Raw genomic sequence first — 26,587 nt, 5'->3', positions numbered from 1 at the left:
CACATGCGCAAATGCAGGCTCTTCAACTGGAACGTCACTGTCTAAGACGTTCAGGCAGCTGCCAGGATTGAAGATAGCGCTGCTCAATTAATCACAGGAAATGCTTATGGCTAGATCGTTCCAGCAAGCTAACCTTACATTAAAGTTGGGTGGAAGCCCAGTAATATGGTGCGAGGTCTGGAGCGAGCGAGTGGGTGAGGGAAGGAAGCATCGAAGCCTGGAGTGAGTTGCTGAGAAGGGAGAGCTCCAGCCTCAAAGTCTCCCATTCAGCCGCTTCCTCCAGCCGAATGGGGGACTGGATTACCGATGGCACCTTGTCGTCAATGTTGAGGACTCCCAGGGCAACTCTCTCCTGACTGTATCAATGTGCTGCCATCTCTGATGGGTCTGTCTTGTTGAGGTATAGGACAGACCCAGTGGTGGTGGTGTATGGGACATTGTCTCTAAGATATGATTCCATGAGTACAGGCTGTTGCTTGACTTGTCTGCGGTACAGCTCTCCCAATTTTGGCACAAGCCCCCAGATGTTCGTAAAGTGGACGTCGCAGGGCAGACTGGGTGTGCCATTGTCATTTTCGGTGCCTAGGTTGATGCTGGGTGGTCCGTCCAGTTTCATTCCTTTTTAGACTTTTCTCGAGTGTTTTAGTACAACTGAGTGGCTTGCTAGGCCATTTCGGAGGGCAGTCAAGCATCAACTACATTGCTGTGGGTCTGGAGTCACATAGGCCAGACCAGGCAAAACAGCAGATTTCTTTCCCTGAAGGAAATTAGTGAACCAGATGGGTTTGTAATTTGATTTATTAATTGAATTTAAATTCCACCAGCTGCTGTGGTGGGATTTGAACCAGTGTCGCCAGAGTATTTTATTTTATTTAGAGATACAGCACTGAAACAGGCCCTTCGGCCCACCGAGTCTGTGCTGACCAACAACCACCCATTTATACTAATCCTACATTAATCACATATTCCCTACCACATCCTCACCATTCTCCTACCACCTCCCTACACTAGGGGCAATTTACAATGGCCAATTTACCTATCAACCTGCAAGTCTTTGGCTGTGGGAGGAAACCGGAGCACCCGGCGGAAACCCACGCGGTCGCAGGGAGAAATTTCAAACTCCACACAGGCAATACCCAGAACGGAACCCGGGTCGCTGGAGCTGTGAGGCTGCGGTGCTAACCACTGCGCCACTGTGCCGCCCCTAAGCCTCTGGATTGCTATTAGCCTGAGCCTCTGGATTGCTAGTAGAGACATTACCACAACACCATCACCTCCAAGAAGGAGAACAAAAAAGTTTCCAATTCTTGGTTGAAAAACAATTCAGAAGACTCTGTTAGAGTGTTGGGAAGTACCATTTATTGATCTCCAGTCAGTTATTTCAACAGGGGCAAAGTACAGATGACTTAAATGACTCAAATGTATAAACCTGTGTTTTCATAACTTTTTTTGTTGTAATTTGGATTTTATTCTAATTTTAATGTCGTGATGTATTAGTTGTTTAAAACATGAATACTACCTTCTCAGCCTGAAGTCAGGTCTGTGCTTTCCTGAAGATCCCATCAAGGATATTGGCCCTTTTCTCCCAATTCGAGCTCTGACCGCCCCCCCCCCCCCCACCCTCCACCCCCTCCCACCCGAATGGTAGAGCTCCAAGGAAGACTCTCCTTGAGTGGACTAGAAGACTGGCTTGAGAATGGAATCAATGGATTCTCCATAAGGGCTGGTATGTACTCATCCACAAGTCAGCCAGCCAGTGTCACCTCTCTATATGACTGGAACTTTAACTCCAGATGAAAAACTACCACCAGAACCTTGAAATACTTTACAGAGATCTATACAATACAAGACTCTTGTAACTTTTCCTGTACTTTTGCAGATTCAGTTCCATTCCGTGCACCATGTTTATTTCTGTGATTAATGACTGGTAGGACATCTGGGAATGAGAACTAGACATTCTGCGAAAGGAGGAGGGGTGATGTGAAGTATACAGTCTGATCCTAAATACTCGCACCTACAGCAAAATGCTTGAAGGCCAGCTCAAGATCTTGCATCTCATACCCAAAGTAAATTTCATCCCTCTGTACCAGAAAAATGTTGGAGGGACTATGACGAGAAGAGCGCTCTTGTAGACTCTTTTGGTTATGGTCCCACATCCATCATTCTGGATAACAAGGAAGCTACTGGAACATGTGAACTGATTCTGAATCTGAGGATTGAGTTCTGTGTTCGCTGGGTCTGCCATGAGAAGAAGAGGGCCCCTTGCATTCGGCAGGCAGTAGCTGCAGGAATATGCATCTCGCCTCTCTGGAGTACTGTCCTGCTGAAATAACAGTGGTTGAAACACATGGGCCACTCACGTAGTGATGATCAGTCTCTGACTGGAAGTAGAGAAATACTAATCATTTTAGGATTCATTCTTGGGTGTTTATTGCAACCCCGACACTGACCACGAAAGGCAATAATCCCTTCTGACGTGATCATGAGTATGCAGGACCTCTTGCACTGACCTCAGGCCCAACTAAGCCATAGAAACCAAAATCGAACAAGTTGCCATCTGTTGCTGATGTGGATTGCTCCCAGTGTAAGCCAGCCATGCCAGTGAAATACATATAGGTTTAATCTAGTTGCCCTACTAGCACCATGCAATCAAATTGTACATAGCCTCAAAATATTTGTGAATACATCTAAATGTGCAATAGCTTCATAAAATGTGCAACTGGATTCTCAAAAAAGTACAATTTAAAAATACAATTTCTATAGTGTAGCTTTTTCCTACCTCTACCCCCAAAATGCTGCTTTTTAAAAAAAAAAAAAGATTGCAGTAGAGTCACTGGTCTACATGTAGAGGAAACTGAGTATGTGGGATGTTTAGCTTATGGCAAAGATCAAGCAACAGATATCTAAATGTGGTCAAATGTGCCTGCAATGGTGTAAGGCTAGGCGCCGAGTGAGTGTAGCTTTTGGTCATGTGTCTGTTGGCGAAGTATTATGAAGCCGCAGTCCATGGAGGAGCAGGATAACTCAGACTGCAACTTCAAGAATTCTGCATTTAACTGTGCATGTGTGCACTCCTGAAAGTTGCTGTCCTATTTACTGCATAATGATTGGCGCTGTTAGCCTCACCATTAATGCAAAATCCAGGCCAATCTCTTTAGACACAAGCTTTGACTTGTGTTTTGTCTAGAGTTGTGTAGTATTGGGTGTATTTGCTTCTCAAGATTAACTGCTTGAATTCCTTGCATCAGTTTAGCTAAAACTGCCATGTTTAACTGCAAGGCAGCAATGTGACTTTATTTATACTCTTCATTGGTGGACTGCCTACATGATTAAACTTGGATTTTAAACAAAAAACTTGTTCAGCTGATCTTGTAGCAAATGAAGATACGAGGAAAGCAAATGTATAAAAGTGTAATCTGTGATAGTTTGTGAAAGTAAAGTTGCTTGCAATTGCATTTATAGCATAAAGGCCAAGTGGAATATATATTTTTAGCTACCTCTGTCAGAAGTTGGATGTAAAAATTGTATTGGAATCAAGTACAAATAAGTGCAATGCATAAAGAACATAACTAAATATACTGAAAATGGAGGCTTGTGGGATACAGCAGCATCAACAGTTGAGCTGATCACAAACTAAATGAGGTCATTCGGCCCAGTTTCGTCGCCCATTCAGAATTTTTGAGCATGCCTTACTTTGGCAACTACAATACAAGTTTCCTTGATCTTTTGAGTCTGTCAGTCAGCCCTGTCTGAACGGATCTCAGCCCATAAAACTGGCCACATCCACTGAATCTCAAATGTATCTGCCAATTGAGCTTGTACAAGAGTGTTTCAAACTTGCAATCAGATTTTCGGGTGAAGGAGAAAATGTAGTTTTTCTGATTGCTTTAATTGCAATTTCTTGATTTTAAAAAAAATTATCCTCAGATCTCGGTGATTTTCAGTTTCTATTAATTATCTTTTAGGACAAGTCTAAATTTTAAAAAGGTGAAAAAGTTCCCCTATTGCAGGTTCTTGAACATTCGATGTGTAATCTGTGTGAATGAAAGTTAAATGAATTGAAACTTTAATTTAGGATTCAAAGGAAAATTTGCATGGCTATGGGGAAAGATATGAAGTGTGGGACTAATTTGATACAGCTGTCACAGGCATGATGGGCTGAATGGTCTCCATCTTCTGTGCTGTATGATTCTATAAGAAACAATATACTGGTATGTATTCAGCAAGTCTTTGTGCCCCCGATATGCCCATTTTAATTTTGGGCATATTGTAATGAGTTTGGGGGAATACTTCGGTTGAACTTGACATCAGCAATATGAGGGCACCATTGGGCACATTTTGAAGTCTAACTTCTGGATTGTGCCCAAGGAGGAAACGCCTGGCTATTGTCTTTGAACTGTTTGCATGTATCCTTTGTGTCTTAGTGACTAGAAGTGATGTAATATGAAAGTTGTGGTCTGAAGAGAGCATTATCAAGTTTCAGTATGACTTCCTTTAACTTATTTTAGGCTATTTTGTCTACATACATCAGTCTGCTGTTTGCTTTGCTGATACTTTACAATAATTGGGCATGTTAAGCGTCTAGTCTATTTGAACCTCCTTCCACTTTACCTGTGGCTATTTCAGCACCATTCATGGAGCGCTTGTAATGCCCATTTTTTTTCGTGTGCAGTGCCTTATACTTGGCAGCATTAAATCTCATTTGCCACTGTTATGTTTATTTTGTCCAACTACTGGGTATTTTCCAAACATTTTTTGAATTGTTCTTGGGATGTAAGCGTTGATAGCAAGGCCAGCATTTACTGCCCATCCCTAATTGTCGTTACGAAGATAGTGGTTCGAGGCGACGGCTCACCAGTCCATATGATGTAGGCACACCCACAGTGCTGTTGGGGAGGAACTTCCAGGATTTTGACTTGACAACGATAAAGGAACGGCAATATCGTTCCAAGTTAGGATGGTGTATAACTTGGAGGGGAACTTGCAGCTGGTGGTGTTCCCATGCTTCTGCTGCCATTGTACTTCTGGGTGGTAGAGCCCACAGGTTTAGAAGGTGCTGTCGAAGGAGCCTTGGTGAGTTGCTGCAGCACATCTTGTAGATAGTACACAATGCTGCTACTATGTACCGGTGGTGGTGGGAGCGAGTGTTGAAGGTGGTGGATGGGGTGCCAATCAAGTGATCTGCTGTCAAGCTTCATGAGGGTTGTTGGAGTTGGCACTCATCCAGGCAAATGGAGAGTATTCCATCACACTCCTGACTTGTGCCTTGTGGATGATGCAGGCTTTGGGGAGTTAGGAGGTAGTTGATGGTTCTGTTGAATGTTAAGGGGAGGGGTTTAGATTCTCTCTGGTTGGAGATGGTCATTGCCTGGCACTTTTATATGGTGCGAATGTTACTTGACGCTTAACGGTCCAAGTCTGAATGTTGTCCAGGTCCTGCTGCATGTGGGCACTGACTGCTTCAGTATATATCTGAGGAGTTGCGAATATTACTGAACATTGTACAATCATCAGCAAACATCCCCACTTCTGAATTTAAGTTGGAGGGGAGCTCATTGATGAAGCAGCCTAGGACACTACCCTGAGGACCTCCTACAGCAGTGTGCTGGGGCTGAGATGGTTGGCATCTAGCAACCACAACCATCTTCCTTTGTGCTAGATATGACTGCCTCTTCAGAATTGACTGCTCTTCCTAGTTTGGCAAGGTGTGCCAAATAGAAACAGTAGCTGTCCCAATATTGGGCTCCTCCTCCCCCACCTTGACTAAATTGTACCTGGTGTTTTCCACCTTCAGCCAATCTCTTATGACTAATAGCTTTTTGTGCAGAACTTTGTTGAATGTTTTTGGAAGCCTAGAAATGGCATGCTGTAGGGGTCTCCACAGTTCATTTGGGATATGTCTGCCTCAGAGAAAGGTTAGTCAGACAGGATGTTCCTGACTAAGTCCATGTTGACTGCTGTTTACTAGGTTATCGTGTATGCTTACTCTGGATCAATTCCATTACTTTAGAGCATTGAGCTAAGTCATTGGCTCCATAGTTGTCTGCAAGTGCATTGTTGCCCTTTTAATAAAAAAGTGCAAGTTTGCTTTTTCCAGTTTCCCCAGATAGCAACGATTCCCTCAATGGTTGACAGATTGTGTGGTGAATGCTAATTCACAGTATACTCAGGAGAGAGCTGAACCTATTTCTGGCTGTGGAGGGGATCAGTTTGCAGGAAAAGTAGGTACCCTGTAATATATTTTGGTCAGTGTGGTCTCTTGGACCACATTTCGATTATTTAAAGGGATTGGAGATGAATTTTACAGCGATTCTCTTCCCTAATTGGTCTGGGGACTTTCTTTTTTCATTTCTCTCTGGAGATTACTTGGCTATGGGATGAATAGGCAGTGTCTGTACGATGATACAGTAGGGGACAGGCTGGATGTATTTTCCTGTCCAGCACTTCTGTACGTTTGTGTAATACATGTGTACACTGCACAGTTGTGTCCACCTGATAATGCAATTTTGTTCTATTGTTCTTTGAAGCATGCTGCCACATTAAATATAGATCAACAGAATATTCCAAACATTTTCCATAAGGTGTGTGTCTGCTGGATCATTGATCTGTGTTTGTTTCTGCAGAACAATTGCTATTTAATAACTGCAAAATCTATTAGCTATCTACAGTTTTTTTTGTTAAAATTCCTACTTCAAAAATTATATGAAGCTGTGCTTGAACAGATCATTGACTCGATAGCGAAGGGTAACAGCGGGACCAGCTGTGTTTTCTGTTCTCGATAAAAGGGTTTCTTATATGTAAAATATTGAGTAAGACCATCCTTCTGTATGCAGGTGTAATATGTCCTACTCGCCCTAGCAAACTGGATAATTTTCTGAAAGGAGTTGACATTATAGGTAAAATACCAACAAAGGCAATATTTAGAGAAATATTCCGTGATCTGCAAGGTATTTCATGGAAAAAACCTTTTGCAGAAGGCAATCTCTACCTCAGCCAGAGACAGATCTACCTGTCGCTTGAGCCAGTACCCCATCCAGTGGTTTACCATTCTCTGGGACAAGAAAAACTGATATCTTGACAAAGTATTCATATCGTTTTAAGTTTATGTTAAACAAAATATTGCTGGAAGTGGAAAGAGAAAGGCACTGTCAACATGGTTTTATGAAAGAGAAATCGTGTTTGACAAATGTATTAGAGTTCTTTGAGGATGTAATTAGCAGGGTGAATAATGGGGAAACCAGTAGATGATGTGTATTTGGATTTTCAAAAGACACTGGATAAGGCGTCACATGGGTGGTTGATGGTTGGCACAGACTCGGTGGGCCGAAGGCCCTGTTTCAGTGCTGTACCTCTTAAAAAAAAAAGTTACTACACAAAGAAAGCTCCAGGTGTTGCGGATAATGTATTAGGGATAGGGGGTTAGCTAACTAACAGGAAATAAAAGTCGGGTTAAATGGGGCATTTTCAGGTTGGTAAACAGGAACTTGTGGAGTGCCACAGGGATCAGTACTGGGGCCTCAACTGTTTGCAATCTATATTAATGACTTGGATGGAGGGACCAAGTGTATTGTAGCCAAATTTGCAGATGGTACAAAGATAGGTAGGAAAGCAAGTTATGAGGAGGACGCATAGTGTTTCCAAAGAGATATAGATAGGTTAAGTGAGTGGGCAAAAATTTGGCAGATGGAGTATAATGTGGGAAAATGTGAGGTGGTCCACTTTGGCAGGAAGATTAGAAAAGCAGGATATTATTTACATGGAGAGAAACTGCAGAATGCTGTGGAACAGAGGGTTCTGGGTGTCCTCAGACATCAATCACAAAAGGTTAGCATGCAGGTACAGCAAGTAATTAGGAAGGCAAAGCAATGTTGTCATTTATTGCAAGGGGGATAGAGTATAAAAATAGGGAAGTCTTGCTTCAACTGTACAGGGCATTGGTGAGACTGCAGCTTGGAGTACTGTGTACTGTTTTTGTCTCCTTACTTAAGGAGGGATATACTTGCATTGGAAGCGTTTCAGAGAAGGTTCAGTAGGCTGATTCCTGGAATGAAGGGGTTGTCTTAGGAGGAAATATTGAGCAGGTTGGGCCTATACTCATTGGCGTTTAGAAGAATGAGAAGTGATCTTATTGAAACACATTCTGAGGGGGCTTGACAGGGTAGATGTTGAGAGGATGTTTCCCCTCTTGGGGGAATCTAGAACTAGGGGGCACAGCTTAAAAAATAAGGGGTCCCCCATTTAAGATGGAGATGAGGAGGAATTTCTTCTGAGGGTTGTTAATCTTTGGAATTCTCTTCCCCCAGAGAGCAGTAGAGGCTGGGTCACTGAATATATTGAAAGCTGAGTTGGACAGATTTTTGATCTGCAAGGGAGTTGTGAGTTATGTTGGGTGGGAGGGGGGGCTGGCAGGAAAGTATAGTCATTTAGATCAGCCATGATCTTATTGAATGATGGATCAAGCTCGAGGGGCCATATGGCCGACTCTTGCTCCTATTTCATACGATCTTATGAAAGGAATAATGCTGTATATCTGGTCAACATTGAATTTTAAAATGATTGCTCTGGTTTGGAATCTAGGTTGCCAAACCAAAATAAAAGTTTTGGTTGATACCAACAGCTAGATGTGTCTGGGGAATTGCAATTCAGAATGAAAAACTTCCATAGGAGGCAGTTAAAAGCCAGGGTGCAAAAAAGCATTTTGGTACAATTAAAATTTTAAATCTAAACGGATGGAACTGTAGATGAAGTTCAATACTTGGGAGAAAAAATGTGGGAATAATATGTGAAGTTGAGGGTGTTAGTGGGCTTGGCAGTTTGTGTGGAGCAACAATTGACAAATTAAATAGAATGTTGAACTATGTTGCTGTATTGGTACAATACAAGTTTGAGAATGTTCTGCTAAAATAATGGCAGTGCACCCAAACACTTTTCTGTTTTGGCCACTGGGACATCAGACATTTGAATCATGAAGCCAGTGCAGAGAAAAGGTGTGGGAAGAGACCGACAATGTTGGAAGAAAGACTAGGAACTTGATATCTTCAGCCTTGAAAGAAGACAATGGAAAGAGGATGTCATAGAAAATATGCATAGCATTATACAAAAGGTAAATGCAGAATACTACCTTTACTGGAACTTTGGGAGTAGGATAAATGGGCACAAGTTTAAACTGATGGAAAGATTTAGGATTCTAGGGAAGTTCTTCAGTGTGATCAACACTTGCAGTCAATTTCTAGAAAAGGTGATGGAGATTTACAAAAACTTGGAATTATTTAAGAGAACAGTTAAATACTGTAATGGATTTTCTCTTTTGTTTTGTAAGTAGCACTTTATTAGGAAATGACTGCTTTCATAAAGTGATCTTTCATGACTTGAAGCTTTGTGTTGATAATAGCAAATTTTTACAGGCTTGGTTTTGCACATTTCTGTCTTGAATTAATTTCAGCTCCTGCTCTACAACTGATTTAATCCACACTGATGTGCCTTCCTTGGCTACATTGATCCAATATTTATAATTCCTGTGGCAGCTGTCTCATGCATTCTGTATGGAATGGTTAGATTTGCTGGTCTTCAATTTATTTCACTCAAAATGGTAATATTGTTGCCTGTGATTTTTGGCTTCCTGAGTGGGCAAGCTCCAACCCATTCCTGATTCATCCTATTTAATGTGCCATAAAGATTTGGTTGTCTTTGTGTCTTGAATTTATGGTAATGAAGCATTAAGTAAACCATTGCCTAACAGAATCTTGTTGAATGGGCTGCTGAAAGAATTTCATTTCAACAAAAGTAGGAACCCCAGAGAAGTTTACTTACCCCTTCATTCGCTATATCATCAGCTATATATACCTCTGTGATGTACTTTCTGGTGTGCTGGTTTTTCATGCTTGAATTGAGCTAAAATTGTAATTGTAAAAACAGTTAACTTTTTCCATAAGGGGTACTAATGTTCTTGGCTTTTTACGTGTTCTCCGTATACTTAACTACAAAAAGATTTCAGGCTTTCCTGTGACTTTACTTGTAGTTTAGTGATTCATGGTTGGTGGTATCGGAAAATTATCTATTTTCTCTACCTCTAAAATAGCTCATGAGAAGTATGTTTGTGGTGGCAACTTAAGTTGTGCATTACAATTTAATATATTGAATGCTGTAACAAGTCAGGACATGGGAACTACATCATTGAAATGTAATTGTAAATTAGGAGCCACGACAAGTAACAATAGACAAAGGCTAAGGAGCTGTTAGACAAATGTTTTGGGAGTATTAAATTGGCTGAACACAATGTGCTCTGCAAAGTAAATGGGAAAAAATAGTGGCAAAGCAGTGGGACAATATTAACTTAAACTTGATTTTCTAAGCAGTCCTTTAAATTTGTCAACTGCACCAGCTATTTAAAACAAAAAAATTCTGCTCAAATCAGAAAACTAGTGTAAGAAATTGGGTTTCAATTATCTTTAAATTTAAAATACACTTTCATACCTGGAATACTAAATACATAACCAGTAATATTTCCCTGCAGTTTAAAAATAAACAGATGTTGCTTGGCGAGTGTGCGCTGAAACTATAGTAATTCCCTTGCTGTGACTGCCTGTAAGGTGCTTTCCTTCGTGTTAGTGTAACTGATGCACCTAAAACATGCACAATCTTCAGCAAACCTGAACAAATGTTGCATGCAAGATGCCTCATTAAAGGTCATGGCCAAATCGCTCGCAAGTATTTACACAATCAAGCAAATATTAATCATAATTCTTGTTTACTGCTGTAAATTATTACATGCAATATGACAAAGATCACCATCTCAGGCTAAAACGCGACACATCCTATGAAATTTTCAACTTTTAACAATGGTACCTGAAGATCATTTACAGCTCGTAAAGGAAGCCACCTCAGCTCATCTGCTGAAACCCTCATCCATCCCTTTGTTAGTTCTAGGCTTCACTATTCTGACACATTCTGGGCCAGCCTTCTATCTTCTGCCCTGCATAAACTTTGCTCATCCAAAACTTTGCTTGTATCCTAACTTGCTTCGAATCCCATTCACCCTGTGCTCGCTGACCAACACCGGCTCCTAGTTGAGCAGTGCCTTTGTTTTAAACTTTACTTCCTTGTTTCCAGATCCCTCCATGACCTCACTCCCTGTCCCTCCCTGCTATCCCTCTAACCTCCTCCAGCCCTACAGCTGTCCCAGATCTCTGTGCTGTTCCAGTTCTGGTCTCTTGGACATTCCCAATTTTAATTGCTTCACCATTACCAGCCATGCCTTGAGACCCTAAGCTCTGCAATTCCCTCCCTAAAGTTCTCTGCCTCCCTTTCCTCCTCCTAAGACACTCCTCATAACCTACCTCTTTGACTAAGCTTTTGGACATCTGCCCTACTATCATCTTATTTGGCTCAGTGTTAAATTTTGTTGGATAACACTCGTGTAGGATCGTGGGATGTTTTACCATGTTAAGGTGCTATATAAATGCAAGTTGTATTTTCTACCTTAGTTATGTTATTACCTTCACTCATGGAATGAATTTTGTATTCAGTAACAATGGGCAGTTTTCTTTATGTATTTTAATTATAACTCTGCAGTCTATTGATGCATAATGTGAGAGAGGGAGGAAAGCAAATGTGGGGGAAAGAACTGTTCCTGACAGCAGGTAGGGTAGTGTAGTGGATATATTACTGGACTAGTAATCAAGAGGCCTGAACAAATCCCACCATGGCAGTTCGAGAATATGAATTCTATCTTTTTAAAAAAAAAGAAAACTGTTACCTTCCTGGTCACTTTTACAGATGTTGGATTGTTGTATACACCCAAGAGGTTCATTCATGTCCTCTTGAGGGAAAGAACCCTGCTGTCCTTAACTAGTCTGGACTGTATGTGTCTCCAGCCTCGCATTATGTGGATGTCTCTTGGCTGTCCTGTGAAATGGGCTAACAAGCAACTCCGTTAATTAGTTATGTATGTACAATTAATAAAGCATGCAGATTACTCAGAATTATCAGAACAACACTTTGATTATTGGAAGCCACATGTCTCCAGCTATAGGATTGAAGAGAGGATATGTTAGTTTGAGTTTAGTTGGCTTTGAATCTGCATGATATTCCAAGGCATCTAGGCAAGAGAGTCGATTTCTCTTTTAACAACAATCTTTGTTTTGGGCAGAAGCTGCAGGAGATATGGTTCACTGAGCTCATTTCTCTGTTCTTGCCTTCTGTCACCTTCACAATCCTTTGAGGCTGTTGTAATTATCTGGAGCTTCATCTGCTCCTTTCTGTGATACTTTACTGTAGTCTTTTTTTCCCCTTATCCTAGAATCAATCAATATTCAGGGTAAAGCCTGACTACCCGACCCGAACCCAACTAGACCCGACTACACGTGTTTGGATCGGGTCGCAATTCCGAGTCCAGCATTGGGAGTCGGGTGGGGCTGGACGCTGCTTCCGGGAAGTCACGGGATGAGGCTTACTCATGATTCCCCACAACTCCAGCTGCAGGAATAGCCTGCTGCCGGAACAGATGAAGGCGATTCGTGTCAGGTCAGGTCGAGCGCGAAAAAATTGAAGGGCTTGGGTTGGGTTCGGGTTGGCTGTGGTCGGGTCAACCTGGGTCGGGTTTTAATTTTATACCCGAGCCAGGCTTTAATTCAGGGTGCAAGAAACTGAAGAATTGTAGAGACAGTAGCATGGCAAGCATAGTGTGTATTCAGCTGCCTTCCACAGGGAACGAATAGAGGTAAGAGAGATCTCTGTGCGTACAAGCAATGCTGAGATCATCCAGCAAATGAGTGGCATAATTTGTGTGGCACTCCATTTACAGGTCATTGTGCATATTTATGGCTATTGGAGATCACTGTGGTTCTATATTTATTTTGAAATGATCTGTCTTTTTTAAAAGGTTAGTTCCCCAAATGGGTATTAAACTTTTAGTAAGTTATCTGAACACTGAGTCTGTGCCTCAGGATCTGGTAAATTGAGGCAAGAGTAGCTTTATTTTTGTTCTTGAGGGCGGCAGTGGCAGGTTATTTTGGAGTTGTAAAAAGGAGGAATAGCCTGTATGTTGATACTGTCCTATCCATTATGTTAGTCTATTTCAATGTCAGCCATGCTTCCTGGCATGTGTTTTTATGCATCAAAGGTTGACCTAGTTGAGTGAATGCATTTACAGCAGTGTCTGAACCAGTTTCATTTTTCACATGCCAATAAACTGGTGGAGCAGTTTGGATTATGACCTCAACTGACTCCCAAGTGAAGTAGAGTAAGGCTTCCTGGAATTTGGGTGGGGTGGTTTATTAAAAAAAGTTTCTTTACAACTTCCAAAATGCATGATGAGAAGCTGGAGGAAGAAGAAAATGGATAAGGGCTTCAACTTTTTTTTAAACAAAAGAAAGCTTAGCATGCATTAGGTTATGTAAGCATTAAAGTTGGGGGCAGGAGAGTCCTAGAAAATGCTAAAATTAAAATTTTTTCAGTGCTTGTTGTGGATTATGGTAGGAGATTGGAAATGTCCTTTTGTGCTAAAACCAGAAATTAGTGCTATGAGCAGACCTGGGCAGGCTAGAAATTAGCTGCTATTGCGATATCCTTGTGAGAAAAGGAGATTGAATTGACTGTAATGTTAGGAGCAATTGCATTGAAACTAAATATGTTCTAAATCAATTTGATCTTAGTTGTCAAATATTCAAATATTGATTTAGTTTTGAGGATCTTCTAACCAAGTGTAGTTCGAAAACTCAGTTAAAGATTGAGAGCAGTTATACACGCTCCTAAAGATCTATCATGCAAATTGCCTTGTGTTTGAATCTGGTCAATAGGAGTGCAGCAGTACAAAAGTAGCTGCCCCTTCAAATGAAGAAGCTTTACAGAAAACTATGGAACTGTCGAAACATATTTGAAATGGGGTACATTACGAGTGCTTCCATTCTTTTTGTTAAATTTTGAGAATTTGTGTTTTTAAAACTGAAAAAGACTTCATTTGGATGGGTTTTTACCAAGGTCACTGAAGTCTGGCTTTGAAAACAAACAGTTACTGGAAGGCACCTGTTTTTGACTTGGAGAAGATGTTTACAGAGAAGTGACAGGTCAAGATTTATAGAGGTCAGGAGGCTTGACTTGTGGAATGTTTTTGGTTTCACTTTGAATTGTTTTCAGACAGTTGGGGATGAACAGTGGTTTGAAAAGGAGTAAAGAGTCATCTTGCCAAGAAGAACAAACCACCCAGCTCACTCTGTTTCAACTCTTTGGGGGGAAAAAACCTGCCAATTTTCCACTTCTCGAGAAGCTAAGAAGCAGACTAAACTGTTGCTGCATTCCTCCTGTAAGGCCTGTGTCTGAAACCTCTGTTGCTGTACTTCCTGGAAGCCTACCCAAACTGATTTTCAACGTTGCCTGAAAAGAACTGTTATAGGAAGATCCCAGTGACAGCATTTGGAACGCCAAATCAAAACAAAAGACATCATTCCATATCTTCTCTCTCTCCTTCCCGAACTAGCAAGTATTTGACCCAAGTGTTTTTTCTTTTTTGTTTGTAATAGAGCTCTAAAATGCAAATCCCTTTTTTCTCCAGTTAACCAGATATGGGGGGAAAGCGAGAACCAGGTTACTGAGTTGGGTGATCAGCCATGATCATAATGAATGGTGGAGAAGGCTCGAAGGGCCAAATGTCCTACTTCTCCTATTTTCTATGTTTCTATGTTTAACTGTGTATGTGAGTGTGAGGGGCTGAGGTAAAAAGGGGACTTTAATATTTCAATCTGTGTGTTTATCCTTTATTCATTACTGTTTAAGACTTGTTTAATTAACAGCAAAATTATCAGTCTATTGTGAAAGAGACCTGGTTGATGTTTTATTCTGGGATAAAAATAGAGTCTATGGTTGACTATGTCGGTAAGTGGGGAAAAGATTTAAGTATATGTTGTGACCCATGGAGTAGTGGAACTAAAATAAAGCATGCACTTCTCCCGTCTCGGTCATAACAGGTGGGATAAATGCTGACAGAATTGCCAACATTACTGAAGGCTTTTTTCCAGGAAGTTTTAAAAATGTGTTCATTTTGCACATTAATATTTGCTATTGTCCATAGATAATTTCCCAGAAATCCTTGCCTCTACTAAAAAGAAAATCATCCCTTTGAGATGTCTATTTGATCAGGCTATCATGACTTTGCATACCATTGCATAGCCTTGTTCAAAGACACACAATTATATATTTTTCCTTATCTGCAGCAATGCTGGACTTGCCTTGTTGGAAGAAATTTTAGTTTAAAAAAAAAAAAATGCTTTTGTTCACCTATTTGTTATGTTATTGGTAGTGGTGTAGTACAGAAGTTAAGAGAATAGATGAGACAGTAAAATATGAAGTTGCACTACTCTTGTGATTTCCCCCTCTTCCCCCCCCCCACCCCCAACCAAGATATGGCTGAGCTAGTGAGGTACACTTCTAATAATAGAAACTGGTGTTTTGAGATTTTTAATGTAAAAGATGCTGTTAAAATGCCAGTTGTTCAGTCAAATACTTGAGTATCAGTTACTTCCAAAATTCATGTTCTTTTATAAGCACATACTCCAACATATCTTGTACAGGTTTACAAAAATGACAATTAGATGAAAATGTGTAGTGAACTGCCGTATAATTTTTTTAAAGAAGTGTGCAAATAAAACAACAAAATTTGTTCCTGGCAGATGGCCCACATTCTCCTAAGAATTTTCAATCGACTTAACATTGAGGTTATTTTTAACTTTATAATCCATATAGCCAATTTTGCTATTAGCTAAATGCTTTCATCCTTGGCAAATCATCAGAAAAGAGCTGTTCATATAGGATGCTCCAGGCAAACTGAAGTAATCAGTTAAATTTAAATCTACATGTATATGAATAATGCCTGCAAATCTTAGTGGAAGTGACTGATAGGATTAATGAATTTCAGAGAAGCCCAAGATTTCTGCGTGGCTAAACCATCCCTGTGTAGGTTCACTATGTAACTTGATTTCAGTATATATTAAGCTTTGATAGATGGTTTTTCTTTAATAGATTTATATTTCATTTTTGGGCTACGTATGTCAGGTGCACAGCTGAAGATTAATCCGTAAATCAAAATCTAGGTACAAGTAATTTTTTGAGACACCTAGAACTGGGCTGTCAAGCACAGACAAAAAGAGAGAAATGGGGAGAAAGTCAGTGAGACCCAGAGTGACAGATTTTCTAAGACAATGCATAATTTGATAGTCATTTCTTAATACAACTATTTAATGTAATTAGCCATAAAGGGTCATTATACTTTAACTTAAAAGCCTAATGTGGAAATGCATCATGTATGTAACTTTTCAGAATCTCTGAAACCATATTTGTGCAAAAACTTTTGTTTACTTTTTTCTTTAACTTTTAACATTTGGATTGTTAATGCACAGAATATCAAGCACTTATTTTTGCTTCTGCTGATTTAATTTAATTTTTTATAGGTATTGCTGAAGTGAGTTGAACTATATTCTTGGGTATATGCACAGAATGATAAATGTGGGTTTGAGTAGGCAGTGTATAGAAGAAATAATCAATCCAAAGTTTGTGTGTGAATTGTAGAATACATGAAGCCAGGATCTGCAATATTGGGGTTTGATTGCATCGTTTTTCTGGTTACATCTTCATATGGAGATGCGTGCCTTGGCAGCTGAATAGAAAATGGGAATTCTCATACTGGTTGCAAGATGCCTTGGTGTGGTAGATATAGATATAACTGCTGCCACTGAGCCGAAAGCAAATATTTAGAGGAGGAACGCAGCATTTTCCACCAACACTGCCACCAGTACGACTTGTGTAGGGTAGCAACATGTTAAAGAAACTAAGGTGATTAATGTGACTAACACTTTTTCTAAGTAACATTTTCCTTGCTGCAAACTGTATTGTAAGTTTTGGATTTGCTATCAAAATATTGACAGTAATGTAGAATAAAGACTAAATAATGTTACTAAAATACATTGATTAAAATTAGCAACATAGTTTCCTAGCAATGAAATTTGGATGATTGAAGTTGGTATTGTTTGCCAGCAGTTTGAGTACGGTCAATTGCATAAAATCAATAGTTGGTGATATTGCAATTAAATATAGTAGGAATTAATGGAATTTCGTTTTTTGGGAAAATACTGTAATTGCAGCAAAAGAACTAATAGTTTTTAAAAAATGAATCCATACATGATTGTATACAAGTGTTTGTTCCTATACTGAATGCATAAATTTATCGATACTTGTATTTGTTGAATTCCAAAGATATTCCATGGTATTTTCCCAAGAAGGAAATTTACATGCCAAGTCTGAGGTGTCTTTGCATTACTTTTGACACAATTGTTTACAATCTAACAATCAATCAAAGTATAATTCTTTCTAAATTGGACACACAGTTCACCATGATGCTGCTCTCTTAAAACTAGTAATGTATTGTATCCGTGCTTATGGCAGTGGTGCATTTCCTGTACTTAAGTAGATTACCTCTGAGCAAATTAATTACAACTTCTTTTTAGTGGCAAAGCCACTTCTTTCAATTGACCAGCAAGGTGGCCAATTTGAATGTTCCTTGTATTTAGTGTTATAATAAATTATTTTGCTTCCAGACTAAATTTTGGTTGCCAAGATTTTTTTCCTCCTAAGATTTGGGAATCTGGTTATATTCTTGAAATGCCTTTTATAACTATACTTGTGATCAGTTCCTTACAAGGTTTATTTGGTGACTGTATTCTTTGAGCATTGACACATTGCTAGGGCTGAAACTTCTGCATCATTTCCTCATATCTATGTAGTCTGTGTGGAATCAAGTGAAATAGCCTAATTTTAAACACGAGTTACGCTCATAACTACATTATACTGAAATATCAACAATCTTTTAGGCTAGTTTGAAAGTCTGTTCACTTGAAGCAACTTCCACACACAACTGTCCATGCCCTGGTCAGCATGGTGAGTTTCCACCAATTGCATCCATTTGGAGGTGTTTATGAACAGTTGAATTAGGAGCAGGAGTAGGCCACTTGGCCCCTCGAGCCTGCTCCATCATTCAATAAGATCATGGCTGATCTGATTGTAACCTCAACTCCACATTCCTGCCTAACTCCGATAACCTTTCACCTCTTTGCTTATCAAGAATCTATCTAGCTCTGCCTTAAAGACTCTGCTTCTACCACTTTTTGACGGAGAGTTCCAAAGACACTCCACCCTCAGAGGAAAAACATTTCTCCTTATCTATCTTAAATGGGCAACCCTTATTTTTAAACAGTGACCCCTAGTTCTAGATTTCCCACAAGAGGAAACATCCTTTCCACATCCACCCTGTCAAGACCCCTCAGGATCTTATATGTTTCAATCATGTTGCCTCTTACTGTTCTAAACTCCAGCAGATACAAGCTAGCCTGTCCAACCTTTCCTCATAAGACAATTCACCCATTCCAGGTATTAGTCTAGTAAACCTTCTCTGAACTGCTTCCAACATATTTACATCCTTCCTAAATAAGGAGACCAGCACTGTACTCCAGATGTGGTCTCACCAATTCCCTGTATAGCTGAAGCATAACGTCCCTACTTTTGTATTCACATTTTGTTTATCACTTTGTGCCGACCTACTCGGATGCACAGGCACCAGTGGTCACAATAATATAACATTCATCACCTGTACCTGTAGTGACCAATAGTAAATTGAAGCCCGACCCTTTGTGTTGTTGCTGTTGTAATTACTTTAAATTACTTTATTTTCGATCGATTATAGCAGAGCAGGACACACCTGGGTCGCTTCAATTGATTGGTCATAAGTCTTATGTGCAAAGGATTGATTAAAGCAGTCAATTGAAGGCAATTTAAAAAGTCAGATCCAGAGCATTAAATCAGTCAGCTGAAGAGTGGCTCATTTCTTGGCAATATCACTCTTTGTGTTGCTGGTGAATGTGCTGTTCCAATCTCGAATTGATTACGTTGCTTCATTGCACTGATTCATGGAAGATTTTACATGTGTTTATGCTAATGAGTTTGCACAGAAATTTGAGCATAATGTCACCGTGGCAAAATTGACAGTGTCAATGTATTCTGGATATAATTTTTGCTGATTGCACCCCTAGTGGAAACTCCGTGCTGTGAGGTTCTTTTGGTTGCAGGGGGCGTGGGGGGAGGTGGTGGAAGGACCAATTTTCTAAAGGTTGCAGTTGCATTCAGAATCCAACCTCCTTATACCTTGGCAGCATAATGTTCAGCTGGCAGATCCAAGGTGCACTATGAACCAAGCCTCATACAGTGCTCGGTGATGACTCGCCTTTTGTGCATGTGTGCTTTTTTTCTCATCCTTTGGTGGCCAATTAAAGTTCTGAGAGCAGGAGAAAACAGCACTTTCTCCAAATATTATTCAATAAAGTTCTCAGGAAGTTCAAGGATTCATCCAGAAATTTTTAAAATTTGCTTGGTATTGTACTTTGACAGGTTTTAATTTTCAATTTGCTCTCATATCTTGTATTCCTAGATCTGTACCAAGCTTTATGTTCCTTCTGTTACTTTCTCTGCCGAGGCAATTTTTTTGGAATTATTTGTCTAATAGTTTGTATGTTGGTTTGTTGTTGCTTTTTACTCTGAGCAGAATGTGCTGTACTAAATCAAGTGGTGATCTTCCTTTCACCAAGGGTGTAGCCATCATTTAAACATGAGAGTTTGTTCTTTCATTTTTTTTTGTCAACAATGGCCCGACTTTAAGCTGATTAGATGTCCCTCTTTTGGACACAGTTGAGTCTGGACTGGCATTCATTGATGGTGCTTTTAGTTAAATTCTACTACTTTAGCCACTTCTGTGTTGATTCTATGTATTGCTGATTCTGTGTAATATTGTGGTTGCACAGAATGTTTTTCGAGTTCTGCCTGCTTTGTTTCTAGCTTTTTGTGCAGGTTGGTAAGTTTTAATTTGTGTTAAAAATGTGATGTCCTATTATAATTTTGTAGCTTAACTATTAAAGGAGAGCATGATTTTTTAAAATGGCTTAACCAGATCTCTTATTTGGGTAACTGGTTTATTTTTGTTGTAGAGATGTGTTTCATTTTGTGCTGTTCTAAAGAAACTGGAGTTTTAATTAGTTGCTTTCCAAGAAATGCTTGTAGATGAATTACTTTTGTGTTTTAACCTTTTAATTTCTTAAAATAGAATTAATACAACTTGATCAAAGGTTTTTATTTTCATTAGGCCTCAGTAGACACCAAACTTGCATAGTCCATGGGTAAGCTTTTCCCTTGCACCTCTTTTGCTATGTTCATATTTATGCACATGCAATCCCTTCAGCCATTTCTTTTATTTTCTGGTGGTGTTCATGCATTGCCTTTACAGCATCAAACTATGGGTATGTGTTTCCTAATGTGAGTATATGTCAGCCCAAACCGGATTTCGACTTGGTTCAGTCTGGTGCACTGGACTGTTCACTCAGCGCTGACCAGTGTTACTTGGTTTCAGAAGACCAATTGGGATGCTATTTGTCATCCCTTTGGCTGAGTGCCTAGTTTCCATTGCTGTATGTACAAAACTAGATGCTGTAGCTGCAACTTTTACACTGTGATTGAGCAGTACAATGTCAATCATGCACGTATAAGTTAGTCTCCAGATTTATAGATTCATGAGAATTCTGCCACGAGCTGCAATTCTGGACAGGTTTGAAATATAGCTTCATAATCTCCATATTTATGTTCTTTTATGATCTAACACCAATAAATGTCCTAGCAGAACAGTTAGGGAAAACTTATATAAAGCAAAATACTGCAGATGCTGGAAATCTGAAATAAAAACAAATGCTGGAAATACTCAGCAGGTCTGGCAGCATCTGTGCAGAGAGAAGCAGAGTTAACATTTCAGTTCAGAGAGTTCACGTTCTGTAGAAGGGTCTCTGACCTGAAATGTTAACTCTGCTTCTCTCTGCACAGATGCTGCCAGACCTGCTGAGTATTTCCAGCTTTTCTTGTTTTTATTTTATATTAGGGAAAATTTATGTCTGTTTCCTGTGATTCCACCTAAGTCTGGTATATTCTCTTAAGAGCTAACAATTTTTTTGTGCAGTTTGTTATGGGTTTTACCCCATACCAAATTTTGTGATTTCATGTTCCCAGATAAAGAATCTGAGACTGGATAATTAATTATGCACTCCACAATGAATTTTGCAGCTGACTGGGGACACTGGGTCAAATTTATGGTAAACAGTTTCCACCAAGTGCTGCAAAACGTTCGACTGAACGATAACCATTAGAGTAGCTTTAGAACAGTCCGAATGAAGGTAGAAACGTGAGTCAAGCATTTTATTGTCCATGTCCTTGACGTAGGGAGTTTGTTCTGCCGTTCAAGATGCATTGCTTTTAATAAGTGTTACATTGTTCTGACAGTTTGATATATTGATTGCTGCTGTGCCTGAAATTGGCATGAACAATAGGTTAGTGCTTTTCACAAAGGCTGTGCTACTATATTATATCATTAATTTGTATGTAAGGAGAATGCATGAACGAGGAAGAGCATTAAGTTACCAGTTATAGATTTCCCTTCCTCATTTATTTGAGTAGAGTTCAGCCACCAAAAACAAAGTTACTTCCCTTCTTACCCTGAAGTTCTGTCTTTTAACCCAGTGGACCTTGAAACTTGAGTTCAAATTTCCTTTCATCAATTCAGTTTCTCAGTGTTAGACCAAGTCAAGAGCCTGAAATGTTCATATAGCATCCTCGGCTTCATTAATTGGGGCATAGAGTACAAAAGCAAGGAAGTTATGTTGAACTTGTATAGAACCCTGGTTTAGCCTCAAACTAGAGTATTGTTTATAGTTCTGGACACCACACTTTAGGAAAGATATGAAGGAGAAAATACAGGAAAGGTTCACTAGAATGGTTCCAGGAATGAGGGACTTCAGTTATGTGGATAGATTGGAGAAGTTGGGACTGTTTTTTTTGGAGAAGAGAAGTTTGAGAGAAGATTTGATAGAGATATTCAAAATCATAAGGGTCTGGGCAGGGTAGATAGGGAAAAACTGTTCCCATTGGTGGAGGGATCGACAAGAGAACACAGATTTAAGGTAATTGGCAAAAGAAGCACGAGGAAAAACTTTTTCACGTAGTGAGTGGTTAGGATTTGGAATGTACTGCCTGAGTGTGTGGTGGAGGCAGTTTCAATTGAGGCATTCAAGAGGGAATTGAATTATTATCTGAAAAGGAAGAATGTGCAGGGCTACGGGGAGAAGGCTGGGGAGTGGCACTAGGTATTGCTCTTTTAGAGAGCCAGTGCAGACACGATGGGCTGAATGGCCTCCTGTGCTGTAACAATTAAGTGATTCTGTGAAAATACATTTGAAAAGAGGAGTAAGAGAATTATTCCTTGCTCCCAAGTGTTGCTAATGCATTGGTATGCATCCTCCTATAGGAAATCGAGCTAGTTTAGGGGGATATGCAAACGGCAAGAATCTGTAATATGAAAGAATAATGCAGTGGATCTTTAAATGAATGGGTGCAGCCCCTAGTATTTTCTGGGTTTAGTAAATGCATATGCTTGACTGTTTGATGTTTGCTGCCACACTCAACCTGTTCTGAGATGCCCATTTCTCTCATTTTCTTTCCCCATTCTCTGTTACATCTCACCCCTAATATCCTAAAATGGAAACAGGAAAGGCTAATTTGTGCCAGGGCTTACTAACTAATCACTTTAATCTCCCAAGCAGTTCTTGAACCATCTGTATTTCACTTGGTAAACTTCAAGAAAAGGAGTGGGAAATGGGTCACAAAGGAACCACTCTATGGTGGTAATGCATTGCTAGATTGTGCCCAGAAAAAGGAGGAATAGCACGTTAAGAACTTGACGTGAATACTAAGATAATTCAGACTGATTTGAAGTAGTGAACAAAGTTTATTTGCGACAGTACACCTAAAATAAAAGCTACATTTTCTATGGTGCAGACCAGCTAAACTATCATTATACATTCTAGAAACCATCATGTAATTAATGTGTTTTATTGTTAAGAGGTATGCTTTGATTTTTGTCAGTTTGTTAAGATTTGCAAATATTGAACTGTTAATACATACTTTGTATATTTAAACAGCGCCTCAGAAGACTGTCAACTAAATATAGAACTGAAAAGATCTATCCAACAAACATTGGAGAAAAGGAAGAAAATGTTAAAAAGAACAGATATAAAGATATCTTGCCATGTAAGTTTTCAATTTTGCATTTGAGGTTCAACAGTAATTAATGTGCTTTGTATGTTCAGGCAATTTTGAGGATAGAATTGATTTTATTAACAACAGCAACTTGTATTTATCTGGTACCTTTAATGTAATAAAATGCCCAAGGCGCTTCACAGGAGCATTATAAAGCCCAATTTGACACTGAACCAGATAAGGAAATATTAGTGCAGATAACCAAAAGCTTGGTCAAAGAGGTGGGTTTTAAAGAGTCTCTTAAAAGAGAGTGGCGAGGCAGAGTGATTTAGGTAGGGAATTCCAGAGCTTCAGGGCCTCGGCAGCTGAAGGCATGTACACAGAGGGTTAAAATTGGGGATGCTCAAGATACCAGAGTTAGAGGAGTGCAGATATCTTGGAGGGTTGTAAAATAAAAGCATTGCTTACCAGGGAGCCAATGTTGGTCAGCAAGCACAGGCATTTAATGCACTTGATGGAAATTTTGTAGTGCTGACAAAATTACAGTGGAGTTTTTATTTTATTAGAATATTCCCAAGTTTTTTTTCTTATGTTTCTATTCGCAGATGAAAATATAACATTATCTGACAGTTGCAGTAATTTTCTGGTCGCATTTTGACAGTGCTTCATGTTATAATTCAGCCGTTTTTTTTTCTATCAATCTAACTTTAGTGCAACATCAATTCTGACATCTCGAATGGTTTGCATATTCCTTTCTCAAATGTAAAACAACTTGAACTTCAATAGGATGAGCTACTTTTTTGAGTTTGTATTTAATGTTTGAGTGGTATGCAATGTACTAACTTGTTTTTGTATTTTTGTTCCCTCTTCTTTCTCCACACTACAGTTGACCATAGCAGGGTGAAACTTGCATTGAAAACTTCAGAACAAGATTCAGATTATATCAATGCAAATTTTATTAAGGTAATGTTTGTACCACCTTCACACAGTGTTTTGTTTAGTGGCGAAAATGTCTACTATTGCATGACAGAATTGCACCATTGCAATATTTCAATGAAGGCATGTCCTCTAGTTGGTATGCGGTGGTTTGTGTTCCGAGCACGTTTTTTTTTTTTTTGTTTCCTGTGGTTGTTGCTAAAAGCAAACCGTCATTCCCACAAAACTTTGTTCCACCATGATAAAAGTTAATGATGAAGTTAACTGGTGGCTTTTTTAGGTTTTGGTTTTTGTGCTCCTTGAGGCAAGAAACAATAGTACTGTGAAGTGGAATTAATATTTTGTACCTTGAATATTGGCATCAGGCACTCACAAATTGGGTATAGCATGATCTTCTACTCTGCTCATGAGATTGGGGAATGTCCTTCTGATCTTGTGAAGACATTGTGTTTTGCATTTAAAAAAAAATTCTCATACTGGCCATATTATTGCCTTTTAGAAAAGGTTGCCAATTCTATCAAGCTAGGGACAGTTTTGTACTGTGGGTCCATGCCTTTAGGAACCAATTTCAATCTGCATTTCTTGTTTAATATCAAATTTCTCTAATTTTTTACCTTTATGTCGAAACAGGATTGCCACAACTTCCCTTGTTCCATTGTGAAAAATCGTATTGTGTTTTGTAATCAAAATAGGAAATGCTGGAAATACTCAGCAGGTCAGGCAGCATCAGTTGAGAAAGATGCACGGTTAACCTTTCAGGTCGATAACCTAACAGCAACGAAAGGTCACCGACCTGTAACATTAATTCTGTGCCTTTCTCCACAGATGCTGCCTGACCTTACGATTTCCAGCATTTTCGGTTCTTTCAGATCACCAGCATCTGCAGTATTTTGCTTTTTTTTTTAGTTTTGTAATTGTGCACATGTCCTGGATTTAAAATTGTAAAGCTGGGAGGTTCCCATAGATTCTGTTGACTTTGTATATCCCTTCCCTAAATTCATGCTGATTTTCCATACATTCAGTTGACTTTGCAGAATGCTACCTGGGATAGATACAGCTATTAGTTCATCTGACTGATCCAAAAAAAAACACATAGCCTTTTTTGGTTTAGTAATTTGCTTTGTTCAGTTCTGTGGTGCTGTGATTATTTAAGTGGCAAATCTCCACCTTGATGGATTCCAGCTGCTGATAAATCTATTGTCCCTCATCTATTCTACTGGACTCTGTCTGTCTGATTTTCGAACCTGGCCTAAAGTCCAGAGTGAGGAGGTAAAGCTGTTATTTAAAAATAATTTAAGGAGCAGAGAAAAGCAAACCAGGCCAGCCTTAATAGAGATGAATGAATAAGATGCTGTGGCTAAGTCCACCACCTTTGGAGAAATTGCCAAAAGAGGGAAACCTGTAGGAGACCATGCCCCATGTATGATAACTGGCTATAGGGGCCCCCATGCAAAAGTTTCAAGGACTCCCTGAAGAAGTCCCCCTCTGTGTGCCACTTTGACCATCACCAGTGGGAAGCGCAAGCCATAGGTTGTGATGCCTGGAGATGCTACATCAGGAGGGCTACAGAAACCTTTGAGAAAGAAGCAACGAACCAGCATGAAAGAAAAAAGGAGGAGAAGGATAGATCCAATTGCCCCCAGCAGCGGCTACACCTTCACTTGTACCCGCTGTGGGAGAATCTGCCGGTCATGGATAGGCCTGACTAGCAACCAGTGGGCCTGCAACCGATGAGTACAACCTTCCCAAAATCTTCATCCGCAAAGAAATGCCAGGAGGAAGATTGGTATTCTGAGTAAAGTCACTGACATTACACTAGGTCTCTGTTATTGCTGATCAGTAATAGTGCTATAACACTCAACATCATAGAGTATTTTTTCCTGGAGGGGTGGGGGAGCAGAAGATGAGGAGATGGGGTACAAGAAATGATTAAAAGATGTATGGAATTGGCCTCCAAAATTAACATTTTGAATACTGTTAATGTTTTGAATGATGCTAAATGTATTTTAAGTATTGCGATATGGTAAATAGAATCTATTATTTTGATTTTCATATTGGGTTTATGTATACTTAGTAACTGTGTAACAGCAATGACCCTGTTCATTGGTTTGCATGTTATGGAATGTTTTTCTCAATATAGAGTCATTACGACACAGAAGGAGGTTAATCGGCCCATTGAGTCCATGTTTGGTCTATGTAGAGCAATCCAATCGGTTCCATTCCCCCGTTCTATCCCTAGAGACCTGCAAGTTGAGTTCTCAAGTGCCCATCCACTTTCCTTTTGAAATCATTCATCATCTCTGCTGTTGCCACCCTTGTAGGCAACAAGTGTGAGGTTGTTACCATTCGCTACGTTTAAAAAAAAAAGTTCTTCCTTACATCCCCCCCCCCCCCCCTCATCTCATGCCCAAAACCTTAAATATGTGTACCCTACTCCTTTTGCCATCAGCTAATGGGACGAGCTTTACACCTCTATATCAAATCTCTCCTCAATCTCCTTTGCTGCAAGGAGATCAACTCCAGCTTCTCCAACCTAACCTTGTAG

General features: G+C 39.7%; 1 protein-coding gene across 4 annotated transcripts in view; it reads left to right on the top strand.

Moving 5' to 3' along the window:
- Positions 1–26,587, top strand: part of LOC137384777 (tyrosine-protein phosphatase non-receptor type 12-like) — a 169,150-nt gene that overhangs the window by 34,442 nt on the left and 108,121 nt on the right. For all 4 annotated transcript variants that reach the window (XM_068059233.1, XM_068059232.1, XM_068059234.1 and 1 more), the window contains exons 2-3: positions 23,049–23,157; positions 23,993–24,069. In XM_068059233.1, the coding sequence (XP_067915334.1) occupies positions 23,049–23,157; positions 23,993–24,069 (186 nt within the window). The remainder of the gene's footprint in view (positions 1–23,048; positions 23,158–23,992; positions 24,070–26,587) is intronic.

Source organism: Heterodontus francisci, chromosome 27 (assembly GCF_036365525.1).
Source record: "Heterodontus francisci isolate sHetFra1 chromosome 27, sHetFra1.hap1, whole genome shotgun sequence".
In the NCBI taxonomy this organism is placed as follows: Eukaryota; Metazoa; Chordata; class Chondrichthyes; order Heterodontiformes; family Heterodontidae; genus Heterodontus; species Heterodontus francisci.
The sequence above is the reverse complement of the archived record's forward strand: the minus strand, read 5'-3'. Positions and strand labels throughout refer to the sequence as shown.